Raw genomic sequence first — 12,953 nt, 5'->3', positions numbered from 1 at the left:
GTTTGTCAGTTTACAGCACAGGGAGGAGCTGACACTGAGTGGCCTGAAAGTGTCTACTAAGAAGGAAAAAGTAATGGGGGCGTTGAAGAGGTGAACCTCCACAATCCTGGAATGTCTGCAGCGGCAACAGATCAAGGAGCTGTGCACTAGCTTCGCCCCAATGTTCTCAGCCACCCCAGGACGGACCGAACGGGCATACCACTCCATTGACACAGGTAATGCTCACTCAATTAGAACCCACCCTATCGGGTGTCTCCTCATGCCCAAGCTGCTATAGAACAGGAGATCCAAAACATGTTACAGATGGGTATAATCCGCCCCTCTAACAGTGCATGGGCATCTCCAGTGGTTCTAGTTCCCAAAGCAGATGGGGAAATACGCTTTTGCGCAGACTACTGTAAGCTAAATGCTGTAACTCGTCCCGACAACTATCCAATGCCACGCACCGATGAGCTATTGGAGAAACTGGGACGTGCCCAGTTCATCTCTACATTAGACTTAACCAAGGGGTACTGGCAAGTACCGCTAGATGAACCCGCCAAGGAAAGGTCAGCCTTCATCACCCATGCAGGGGTGTATGAATTTAATGTGCTTCCTTTCGGGCTGCGAAATGCACCCGCCACCTTCCAAAGACTTGTAGACGGCGGTCTCCTAGCAGAACTGGGAGAATCTACAGTTGCCTACCTCGATGATGTAGCCATTTTTTCTGATTCATGGGCAGAACACCTGGAGCACCTGGAAAAAGTCTTTGAGCGCATCAGGCAGGCAAGACTAACTGTTAAGGCTAAAAAGTGTCAAATAGGCCAAAACAGAGTGACTTACCTTGGACACCAGGTAGGTCAAGGAACGATAAATCCCCTACAGGCCAAGGTGGATGCTATCCAAAAGTGGCCTGTCCCAAAGTTAAAGAAACAGGTCCAATCCTTCTTAGGCTTGGCCGGATATTACAGGCGATTTGTACCACACTACAGACAAATCGCTGCCCCACTGACAGACCTGACCAGAAAGACACAGCCAAATGCAGTTAAGTGAACTGATGAGTGTCAGAAGGCCTTTAACCAGCTTAAGGCAACACTCATGTCTGACCCTGTGCTAAGAGCCCCAGACTTTGATAAACCATTCCTAGTAACCACAGACGCATCTGAGCGTGGTGTAAGAGCAGTTTTAATGCAGGAAGGACCGGATCAAGAATTTCATCCTGTCGTGTTTCTCAGCAAGAAACTGTCTGAGAGGGAAAGCCACTGGTCAATCAGTGAAAAAGAATGCTACGCCATTGTGTATGCCCTGGAAAAGCTACGCCCATACGTTTGGGGAAGGAGTTTCCAGCTACAAACCAACCACACTATGCTAAAGTGGCTTCATACTGCCAAGGGAAACAACAAAAATCTTCTTCGTTGGAGTTTAGCTCTCCAAGATTTTGATTTTAAAATTCAACACATTTCAGGAGCTTCTAACAAAGTAGCTGATGCACTCTCCCGTGAAAGTTTCCCGGAGTTAACTGGTTAAATTGTTGTTGGAACGTGAAAAATCTTGTAGTTTTACATAATTAGTAGCATATGTAAAGGTGCATGTGTTTTATTAATCTGTTTATTCTAAAGTTCTAGGAAGAAATCACCGCCAGTGTGGTTCCACACTGTCTGAGATTTGGGGGGCGTGTCATAAACAGATAGTTAAGGGTTAATGCCTCTTTTACCTGTAAAGGGTTAAAAAGTTCACCTAGCCTAGCTAACACCTGACCAGAGGAACCAATGGGGGAACAAGATGTTTCAAAAGGAAGGAGGGAAGTTTTTCCTTTGCTTAGAGTTTCAGTTTCAGCCGGAGTGAAAAAGATCAAGCAACCAGCCTCTTATCAGAGTAGTAAGTTTTAGAAAGAAATAAATAGGTTTATGTTTATTTTCTTTGTAACTTGTCTTGGTACCATTAAGGGAATTATCAAATTTGGGTATTCTTCTGTGTGTTAAGATTTTTGCCCAGGGAAACATCCTCTGTGTTTGGAATCTGTTGTCTGTGAGAGTAGCTGGTATGCTAAACTCTCCCAGAGGGTTTTCTTTTACCTTTCTTTTCTTTAATTAAAAGCCTTTTTCTTAATACCTGATTGATTTTTCCTTGTTTTTAGAACCAAGGGGATTGGATCTGGACTCACCAGGGATTGGTGGGAGAAAGGAGGGGGGATGGTTAATTTCTCCTTGTTTTAAGATCCAAGAGATTGGATCTGGACTCACCAGCGAATCGGTGAAGGAGTCTCTCAAGGCTACCCAGAGAGGGGAAGGTTTTGGGGGGAAAGGGAGTGATCCAGACACTGAAAATTCTGGATGGTGGCAGCGATACCAGATCCAAGCTAGTAATTAAGCTTAGAAGTGTCCATGCAGGTCCCCACATCTGTACCCTAAAGTTCAGAGTGGGGAAGGAACCTTGACACGACCAAATTCTGGCCTTTTCCATGTAACACCACATTTCTTGTTTTCTTGTTTCTAACGATGCTGGAAATTAGCGTGGATTTATTGGTTTACTTTCTTGTTAGTGCACCAGTGTTATTGATGGAAACATCTGGCAAAGGAAACACATGGCACTTGCTCCAGCTCTCACGTCTCTAGGCAGGGCTCCAACACAACTCTGGGATCAGTATTTGTTAGTGAAATTCTGTGGCAGATGCCAGTAAAGTGAGTTTAAATGTTGTTTTGGTTAGGTCTTACTTTCAAACTTGCAATTTAAAAAATAGTATTTTTCATCTGTTGACTATAGGATGCTGAATTTAACTTTGTTTTTACATATACAGTCAGATTGTGAAGAATATTGTCAAATCAGATCATTCAAATTTTAAAGCAGCTCAATTTGAGGAATCTAAAATACTCAAAGTCTCTTAAACCTAAGAAAACTACTATCCTTAGAATAAATATCAAAGGCTTAGATTTTTCCCCACTAGGTAGCCAGGTTGTCAATGTATTCTGATGTGAACTTGGTTTTCATTGAGTGGGAAAATTTGTTTTGCTCTGGAGTTTTCAAATACGCTGGCACTGCACTGTATGTTAAGACACCATTTGAAATGAAATTTCTGTTTCTATTCATACTGAGCTAGACTCTAGGACTGGAAGGGACCTCGAGAGGTCATCGAGTCCAGTCCCCTGCCCTCATGGCAGGACCAAATACTGTCTAGACCATCCCTGATAGACATTTATCTAACCTACTCTTAAATATCTCCAGAGATGGAGATTCCACAACCTCCCTAGGCAATTTATTCCAGTGTTTAACTACCCTGACAGTTAGGAACTTTTTCCTAATGTCCAACCTAAATCTCCCTTGCTGCAGTTTAAGCCCATTGCTTCTTGTTCTATCATTAGAGGCTAAGGTGAACAAGTTTTCTCCCTCCTCCTGATGACACCCTTTTAGATACCTGAAAACTGCTATCATGTCCCCTCTCAGTCTTCTCTTTTCCAAACTAAACAAACCCAATTCTTTCAGCCTTCCTTCATAGGTCATGTTCTCAAGACCTTTAATCATTCTCGTTGCTCTTCTCTGGACCCTCTCCAATTTCTCCACATCTTTCTTGAAATGTGGTGCCCAGAACTGGACACAATACTCCAGTTGAGGCCTAACCAGCGCAGAGTAAAGCGGAAGAATGACTTCTCATGTCTTGTTTACAACACACCTGTTAATGCATCCCAGAATCATGTTTGCTTTTTTTGCAACAGTATCACATTGTTGATTCATATTTAGCTTATGGTCCACTATGACCCCTAGATCTATTTCTGCCATACTCCTTCCTAGACAGTCTCTTCCCATTCTGTATGTGTGAATGTATGATTGTTCCTTCCTAAGTGGAGCACTTTGCATTTGTCTTTATTGAACTTCATCCGGTTTACCTCAGACCATTTCTCCAATTTGTCCAGATCATTTTGAATTTTGACCCTGTCCTCCAGAGCAGTTGCAATCCCTCCCAGTTTGGTATCATCTGCAAACTTAATAAGCGTACTTTCTATGCCAACATCTACGTCGTTAATGAAGATATTGAACAGAGCCGGTCCCAAAACAGACCCCCGCGGAACCCCACTTATTATACCTTTCCAGCAGGATTGGGAGCCATTAATAACTACTCTCTGAGTATGGTTATCCAGCCAGTTATGCTCCCACCTTATAGTAGCCCCATCTAAATTGTATTTGCCTAGTTTATCGATAAGGATATCATGCGAGACCGTATCAAATGCCTTACTAAAGTCTAGGTATACCACATCCACTGCTTCTCCCTTATCCACAAGACTCGTTATCCTATCAAAGAAAGCTATCAGATTGGTTTGACATGATTTGTTCTTTACAAATCCATGCTGGCCATTCCCTATCACCTTACCACCTTCCAAGTGTTTGCAGATGATTTCTTTAATTACTTGCTCCACTATCTTCCCTGGCACAGAAGTTAAACTAACTGGTCTGTAGTTTCCTGGGTTGTTTTTATTTCCCTTTTTATAGATGGGCACTATATTGGCCCTTTTCCAGTCTTCTGGAATCTCTCCTGTCTCCCATGACTTTCCAAAGATAATAGCTAGAGGCTCAGATACCTCCTCTATTAATTCCTTGAGTATTCTAGGATGCATTTCATCAGGCCCTGGTGACTTGCAGGCATCTAAATTTTCTAAGTGATTTTTAACTTGCTCTTTTTTTATTTTATCTTCTAAACCTACCCCTTCCCATAAGCATTCACTGTGTTAGACATTCCTTCAGACTTCTCAGTGAAGACCGAAACAAAGAAGTCATTAAGCATCTCTGCCATTTCCAAGTTTCCTGTTACTGTTTCTCCCTCCTCACTGAGCAGCGGGCCTATTCTGTCCTTGGTCTTCCTCTTGCTTCTAATGTATTGATAAAAAGTCTTCTTGTTTCCCTTTATTCTCATAGCTAGTTTGAGCTCATTTTGTGCCTTTGCCTTTCTAAACTTGCCCCTGCATTCCTGTGTTGTTTACCTATATTCATCCTTTGTAATCTGACCTAGTTTCCATTTTTTATATGACTCCTTTTTATTTTGAAGGTCATGCAAGATCTCGTGGTTAAGCCAAGGTGGTCTTTTGCCACATTTTCTATCTTCCTACCATCGGAATAGCTTGCTTTTGGGCCCTTAATAGTGTCCCTTTGAAAAACTGCCAACTCTCCTCTAAAGTTGATCACAAACAAATTCAACTCGGGCAATGTCAATTCTGCAGCTGTCGTTCTTGGCAGCTGCCACAAATGACAGCTCTCTCACCTGGTGAACCTTCTTAGCTCACTGACTGGAAGTCTTCTTGTTGCCCTCCAACCCCTCCCTTTAGGGAGGAACCTCCCAGTATCCCATACCCTCCAAAATGCTCCCCTCTACTAGCCATGATCCCCACCAACATTAGCTGGTGTTAACTGGAAACATCCCTCTCCTCTCCACAGACAGCACTGGCTGAGCCTGCAATCTCTCCCTTTTGCCATATACCACATATTCCAAACCTTCCAGAGACACAGAGGTGTTAGGAGAAGAATAGAGAGCTGACAGGTAAGAAGCCATGAGGAACACAGCACAACTGCCTTTTCCACTGAGAGGGACCAGGTTTGGGGGTGCATTTCTGAAGACCTGTGATGGGGATGGCTAAATGGAAGCAAAGATGGGACTCTCAGCCAATGAACTGAAGCCTTATCTATGCACCAGCTTACACCTATTTAGATACAGGGGCTTTTTTAAACTGATTTGCTAAACTGGCAAAAAAACGTGTGGATGATCTTCATTTGGTTTAAGAGCGGCTTATACTAATTTAGCTTAAGTTGATTCCTTCCTTACAGACCATACTTAAATAGAAAGAAGAGTGTTTTTAAACTCATTTAAGTTAAGTTGGGGCAACAGTTTATTGTAGACAGGCTGCAGAGTTTCACCAGATGATGGTGCGATCAAAACTGACATTCACCCCCTCTGAACATACAGGTGTAAGGCAGTACTTGTTTAGACACAAAGGAAAATTTTACACCAACTGAGGTTGGTTTGTGTGCATCCATACAATCATTTCTGCTTCAGCTGATGCAAAACAATGGTTTGAAGCAAAAACACCTGAGTCCTCTAGTATAGACAAGGCCATAGGCTGGTATTTGAATAAAGTACAGAACCTGACAATGGCAGTGTAATATCATTTGTGACAATGGGCTCATTCATGCCCTCTCTGAAATAAGTGGGAGTTTTGCTAATGAATTCAAAAGAGGCAGTTTTGGACCCTTATAATTAATTAAATAATGCAAAAATTGTGTTTAAAAAAGTACAACACAGCAATTTAAGGGAATACCTGATGTATATGTCATGAATATACATGGACTGATTAATAAAGTCTGCTGCCTGTTATGTCATATAAAACTACTAGTATTAGGTTGTTCAGACCCTGTGTGAAGTTAATAAGCCATACATGAAAATTTAATTAGGGTAAAAAAAGCCAGCAAAGCACAGACAAAAGTTATTTGCTTCAAAATAACAAACCTTTTTACAATAACAATTGTTATTGTTACTGTAGTTGCTTGAGGCTCCTTGAAATTCCCTCTCAGTTTTCTAAAATGGTTGACAACAAAAAATAAAAAAGAATTCTTCTGTACGGTAGCCAAATGAGAAGTTATATTATGCACTCTGACGGCAAAAGTTCAGTTCATACTGTCTTCATGATGGCTCAAATTCTCCCCTATACAACGAGGTCAGCAAAAGGCCTATTCAACACTTAAGTTCTACAGAAAACCAGGCACTTAAGTGGTATATCGGCCTTTTGCTAGCTCTCTATATCAGGGTGGATTTCATTTGACATTATTCATTCAAATTTGCTGTACACTGCAGCAGATAATACCATAAAATCATCTTTAAAAACATGAATAGTAACTCTATTGTATTTTTCCATCTTAAATGGAAAACATATTAATTCATATTGTTTAATAGCACAGATGATAAATAGAGTGGCCCTGATTCTCTTCTCACATACACTGGGGGAAATCGGCACTAAATGTCCAATGAGCATAACTAATAGCAGATTCAGGCTTAATCTTTTGTTTATCTACAAGTCTCCAACAGTGATGAAATGGTACTTAATGGACTACGGACACAGTTTAATGCTACCTCTTCATCAATGTTTTCTGACAGCTTGCACTCAGCTCATCACATGCAAGACACTTGACGTATACTGGAGTCGTGTCAACTACCACTTTCACAACAACATTTCTAGTTACTACAGTTGGAAACACTGGATTTGCTTAACAATTTATCCCCATTTAAAAACAATCTTTTGGTATTTGGATATTAATTCACATAACATAATAATATTTTGCTTCTTCAGCTAAGTCATGTCATTTTCTAAACTGGTTCTTCATGTTACTTTGAACACTGATAAAATAAGGATAAAAACTGAAAATCTATTCAGACCATTGAGATAATAAAAAAACCTAATGATATTAAAATACTTGTCCAAAACAAGTGAGTGAGTAGAAATTTGCAAGGTTGCTACAGCGCTTGCATATCATTCACCATGAAATACAGCTATCGCAAAGAAGGAATGTGACAGCTACTGTCCGGCTATACCAGAAGAACAAGAGACACTGGAAGTTGTTTAACTGGAGTGCAACTTTATTAACAACTATCTGGGAGTACCCAGCAGACAAAAGTGTACAGTGCAGGTAGCTCCATGATCAATTCAATATCTACCCTGGGGTCTTCTGTCAGCTCCCTGTCCCCTGGATCCCCAGCAACCCCTCTCCTGGGACCTTACCATCCCCTCCCTTGAATGAGGGGGAAGGTAGGCTATAAAGGAGGGGAGTTGGCTCCCTGCCATGCCAGTCATAGGAGCCCCAAACCCCCTTTTCTCTCCGTTAAAAAACACCTCCTTTAAATCCTTTACCAAACTATTTATTTGATCATTATTCCATTCCCCTCAGAATACCTGCACCGGACATCGATCCCACATTTACATAATGAGTTGGGACATCATAGCCTAACTCCCATTCCATGCTCGCCCCAACTAAGCTCCCTGCCCCCAAATCCACTATAGAGATGACAAAAAAATACTCACTCTGCTTGGCCAATCTGGCAATGAGGGGAAAATTCCTCCTTTGTCCTCCTGCTCCCCAGAAAGGAGTGGCTAGCGCAATGCTCACAGCAGATCCTGATATTTCACTACTTTCAAGGATAAGAGGGCGGCTGCTGCCCTGTTTGGTCCTGGTGAAAGAGGGCATTTCCCCTACATAATCTCCCCTCTCTTCCAGTTACCTGGGGATGAGTTAGTGTCCCCTTGATGACATAGTCTGCATCTGTAGCAACATCTGTGCCTCTCTGTCCTTAAAGAGGTGTATCCTTTTGCCTGGCGAGCCAGAACCCTCCCACCCCAAGGTGCGGAAATCATCTTCAATGATGTATGACAAAATGCAACAGGTGGATGGAATAAAACAGGCTTGGAAGGATTAGATTTTTTTTATCATTAAATGTCAGTAAACAGCGATTTTTCCGCACACACGTAAACCGACAACAAAATATTTCCATTGATAGTAACAGAAATCTACAGATAGGCAAAGTAAGAAAAATGCTGCTTGAAAGCTTATTAGAACTTGATTTAAGAATATCTATTTTGTATACCTTGACTTGGTATGTTGACAATTTGTGTTTAAATGGTTATAAAGACTTAACTTTTTGAATCTTAACATCTATTATCATTAAATAACTACTGTCTGATCCCCTCATAATTTCACACAACTGTGAAAATTTAAATCTATAAAAATCTATAAATATAAAAAATGCTTAAAACCCATAATTTTGCATACATGTGAAAACTGAAATAGATTAAAAATAGAAAAATACTTAAAAATAAACATTAATATTATCCATCGAAACTATAAAAAAATAAAAACCAAATTCTGCCAAGCCTAAATAAAAAAAAAGGAGGAGGGAAAGGACAATGACAAAACAATAGTGAGATGAGGCAATTTTGCCGTAGGTCCCACCTGAAAAAAGACACCTCCAACAACATAGTACTTTCTAACACCATTCTTGGGGCATTAGGTCAGAACTGACTCAAAGGAAACAGTGTCACCAACGGAATTACCAACACCAACTGTGACCCAGGGATCTCTTGGTGACAACTGGCAGAGGGCACTGGAGTATTTAAGGGCTACCAGGGATCCCTTGGGTCCGGTATCTACATACTAGTTCACCGAACAGTCATATAGGATTTCTACTGAAAGCCTGTGTCACACTGGTCCTCATAATCACTGTGAAATGTATGCACAGATAATGTAAGGAGTTATACACTGAAAATGATGTTCTCAAGGTCTGTGACTTGGGGCTGGTCACCAAAAGGTGTGAAACAGATTTCTTCCAGGCAACAGATGTTTATCATAGAATCATAGACTGGAAGGGACCTCAGTAGGTCATTTAGTTCAGTTCCCTGCACTCAAGGCAGGACTATAATAATAACTAGACCATTCCTGACAGGTGTTCGTCTAACCTGTTCTTAAAAACCTCCAATGATGGAGATTCCACAACCTCCCTGGGCAATTTCTTCCAGTGCTTAACCACACTGACAGTTAGGATGTTTTTCCTAACCTCCAATCTAAGCCTCCCTTGCTGCAATTTAAGCCCATTGCTTTTTGTCTTATCATCAGAGGTAGGGAGAGGGACATTTTAAGGGGCTAGGGAGAAATTAAGGGGATTGTATGGCTAAAGCCTGTTGGTGTCAGAATGAGTATATGTGCACATTGTGGGTGTTGGGAGATGTAAATATGACGACTCTGAACATGCATTTCAGTAAAGGCTGTATATGGTATGGGTTAATCTGCATTCTAACTCGTAGGGGTCCATCAGATACCCAAAATGGAAAAAATAGATTAGATGGAAGTTTCAAAATAAAATTTCTTACTAGTTCATTTAATGGAGGCTGAGGATGATAAAGAACAATTGCCCTCATGCATCTCTCTACAGAAACCCCAAAAAATTAATTACTGGAAGATAAAAAATAATCATTTTCCCAGAGAGAGAATAATGCTTCAGTGTATTAGCAAACCAACCTCCTTTCCTTAATATAGACAAAGCAGACACCTCAACAAAAGAGCAATGCTTACAGAAGTGTCAATCAATTTGATGTTCACTCTCCTCGAACAAAAGGATTATTTTAAATACATGCTGAAAAACGTAGTAAGTGACTTTGTTCCTGAAGAAGGACACATGCTAAAATCGGTAAAGAAACAATTAGAGTTGGTGGAGAGAGAGATGGCAGTACCCAAGTGTCTCTTCGACTGACTGTACAGAAAATCTAGACCAAATCTGGCCCTGTGCTACTTAGCTGTTCCAACTTGGGGCAGAGGATTTAGGAATCTTGTCCTATGCAACAGCAGGACAAGTTTCCTACCAGGCATTCGTGAAATTCATAGTCATATACACCAGCTATCGTGCTGGCTAGTGCATCACAGCCCCAGGTTGAAGCAGTCTTAAAGATCAATATTGATTAAAATACAGTGTGGGCATGGTTACATTTTTGAGCACCATAGGAATATATGCATTAGTAAAACAGGTGTATATTTTTACAGGCATGGTACAATAGATTTAGTTTTCATATGACACCGCTTCCTCTCACCATTATCTCGAAGCACGTTAGAAAGAATGAACTGGAAATCAAAAAGGGAACATTATGAAGTAATGAATAGGAGGAATGCTAGCAAGTATATTACCTCATCATCATCTGCATCATACTGTGCATAATGCTGTTCCAGGAGCTCTCTCTGGCGACGCTCTTGTTCTAGGGTCTGGCTAATCAGCTGAGCAACCTCACTTACTTGTCCTGGCTTTTCTCGTCCAATTACAAACCTGCAGAAAACATTATTGAACAAGATTATTCTTCAATCCTTTCTCAAGCTCTGTTTTTGATTTTTTTTTATTAATGGTGTACATTAACTGTGCAAAATATCTGATGTGGCTGTGACCATATGCAAAGCCCACTATGTAGACTATTCTTGCCAGAGAAGAAACAATATACACCAGACATGGTGTGACCAGGTACAGTACAAGTACTGTGTTAAAAAAACAACAACACTAACAATGCTCATGAAGTCTGGTTCCAAATTCCCCCTCCACAGAGTGTGAACACCATGGATTTAGACCCAGAGCAGGGCAAATTTGTTACACGTCATCTACTCCTGAGGGAATTCTGCACCACTGCACAATACAGAATTTACACAGAAATTAATGTTCTGCACAGAATTTCCTCCTCCCCCGCCCAGAAATTGGCTGCAGAGCTGCTGGCCACCACTAGGGGCACCTGAACCCTGCAGAGCCTGGGTCCCCAGCTTGCAAATAGAAGACGCCGCTGAGGGAAAGAAGAAGGGAGCTGGAGGGCTCCCAACAGCTACAGCTCCCAGCACCAGGGCAGCCCAGAGGATTCAGGGGGCCTAGGGTCTTCGGTGGAGCGGGTCCCCCACCCCGGATTGCTGCTGAAGACTTGGCACTTTGGCAGCAGGTCCCAGAGTGGAAGGACCTCCCGCCATCGAATTGCCGCCAAAGACCCGGGGCGAAAGAAGCTCTGGAGGCCCGGGCCCTGCGAGAGTTTTCTGGGGCCCCCGGAATGAGTGAAGGACCCCGCTCCAGGGGCCCCAAAAAACTCTCGTGGGGGCCCCCTGCGGGGCCTGGGGCAAATTGCCCCACTTCCCCCCCCCCCCAGGCGGGCCTGCCCAGAACACCCTAAAGGAAGGAGACAGCATGCAGGAAACTCCACATAAGCCTGGGACCCAGCATCAGGCTGTTTCTCCCTCTGAATCCCTGGGCTCTGGGGGGTAGGGGATGTGTGAGAGTGGGATGTGGGGGGAGTCATCCAGCAGATAAGCTGAGGGGGGGCTACCCCGCAGCTGGGCTCAAGGGGAGGAAGTGCAAGTGTCTGAGCTGGGGTGCGCCCTGCAGCTGAGCTCAGAGTTGGTGCGAACGTCTGGGCTGGGGAGCCCCATGGCTGGGCTCTTTAGGGGTGCAGAGTCTGGGCTGGGGAGACCCAGCAGCTGGGCTCTGGAGGGTAGAGGGTGCAGTGTTTGGGCTGGGGGGAACACAGCTGGGTTCTGGGAGGAGGTGGTGGGAGTGTCTGAGCAGCGGGGCATGGCTAGGTGAGGAGGAAGGGGTGTGAGCGTCTGGTCTGGAGGGCATCACGCAGCTGGGCTCGGGGGGGGGGGCAGAGAAGCAGGAACTGGGTTGTCATAGGGCTTTCCTTAACTCTCTACTCCTGGGGGAATTTATTTTGTATCTGTATTGTTACAGACATACAGTAGAACCTCAGCATTATGAACACCAGAGTTACAAACTGACCAGTCAACCACACACTTCATTTGGAACCAGAATTACACAATCAGGCAGCAGCAGAGACAGGAAAGAAAAAAAAAAGAAGCAAATACAGTACAGTACTGTGTTAAATGAAAACTACTAAAAAAAGAAAAGGGAAAGCAGCACTTTTCTTCTCCACTGTAAAGTTTCAAAGCTGTATTAAGTCAATGTTCAGTGGTAAATTTTGAAAGAACAACCATAACTTTTTGTTATGAACATTTTAGAATTATGAACAACCTCCATTCCCAAAGTCTTCTTAACTCTGAGGTTCTAATGTAGTTTCTGACAGGTATTTTGAAATAAATCACCAAAACAATTGAAACTGGCATTATTATATAGTGTTATTTTGACAAATAAAATATGCAGAATTTTAAAATATTGTGCACAAAATTTTTAATTTTTGGCACAGAATTCACAAAGGAGTAATCATCACTTCTAATTCAATAACTGCAGCACATTTCCTCCCACAAGCCTGCAAAAAAACAGGCACATGGTAGTAGCATAGAGAGATTTCTGTGGGCTTATTAGGAGTGCAGTGTACTATAGAGCCACTGTTCTATCCTTCCCCACCTGCACTGCATTTCCTGCTCGTTATACACACCTTTGTGGCCCCTAACCCACCCCGCTAAAGTGGAGAATTGAT

The 12,953-nt window shown here is 42.4% G+C and overlaps 2 protein-coding genes across 11 annotated transcripts in view; both read right to left on the bottom strand.

The window, feature by feature from the left end:
- Positions 1 to 12,953, bottom strand: part of CASD1 (CAS1 domain containing 1) — a 509,685-nt gene that overhangs the window by 125,243 nt on the left and 371,489 nt on the right. The gene's annotated exons all lie outside the window — the stretch shown is intronic.
- The window catches only part of PPP1R9A (protein phosphatase 1 regulatory subunit 9A), a 237,510-nt gene that overhangs the window by 71,652 nt on the left and 152,905 nt on the right, over positions 1 to 12,953 (bottom strand). For all 9 annotated transcript variants that reach the window (XM_050941685.1, XM_050941687.1, XM_050941684.1 and 6 more), the window contains exon 6: positions 10,681 to 10,816. In XM_050941685.1, coding sequence (XP_050797642.1) covers positions 10,681 to 10,816 — 136 coding nt within the window. The remainder of the gene's footprint in view (positions 1 to 10,680; positions 10,817 to 12,953) is intronic.

The sequence above is a fragment of the Gopherus flavomarginatus genome, chromosome 2 (assembly GCF_025201925.1).
Source record: "Gopherus flavomarginatus isolate rGopFla2 chromosome 2, rGopFla2.mat.asm, whole genome shotgun sequence".
In the NCBI taxonomy this organism is placed as follows: Eukaryota; Metazoa; Chordata; order Testudines; family Testudinidae; genus Gopherus; species Gopherus flavomarginatus.
This window is presented reverse-complemented; position numbering and strand designations above follow the sequence as displayed.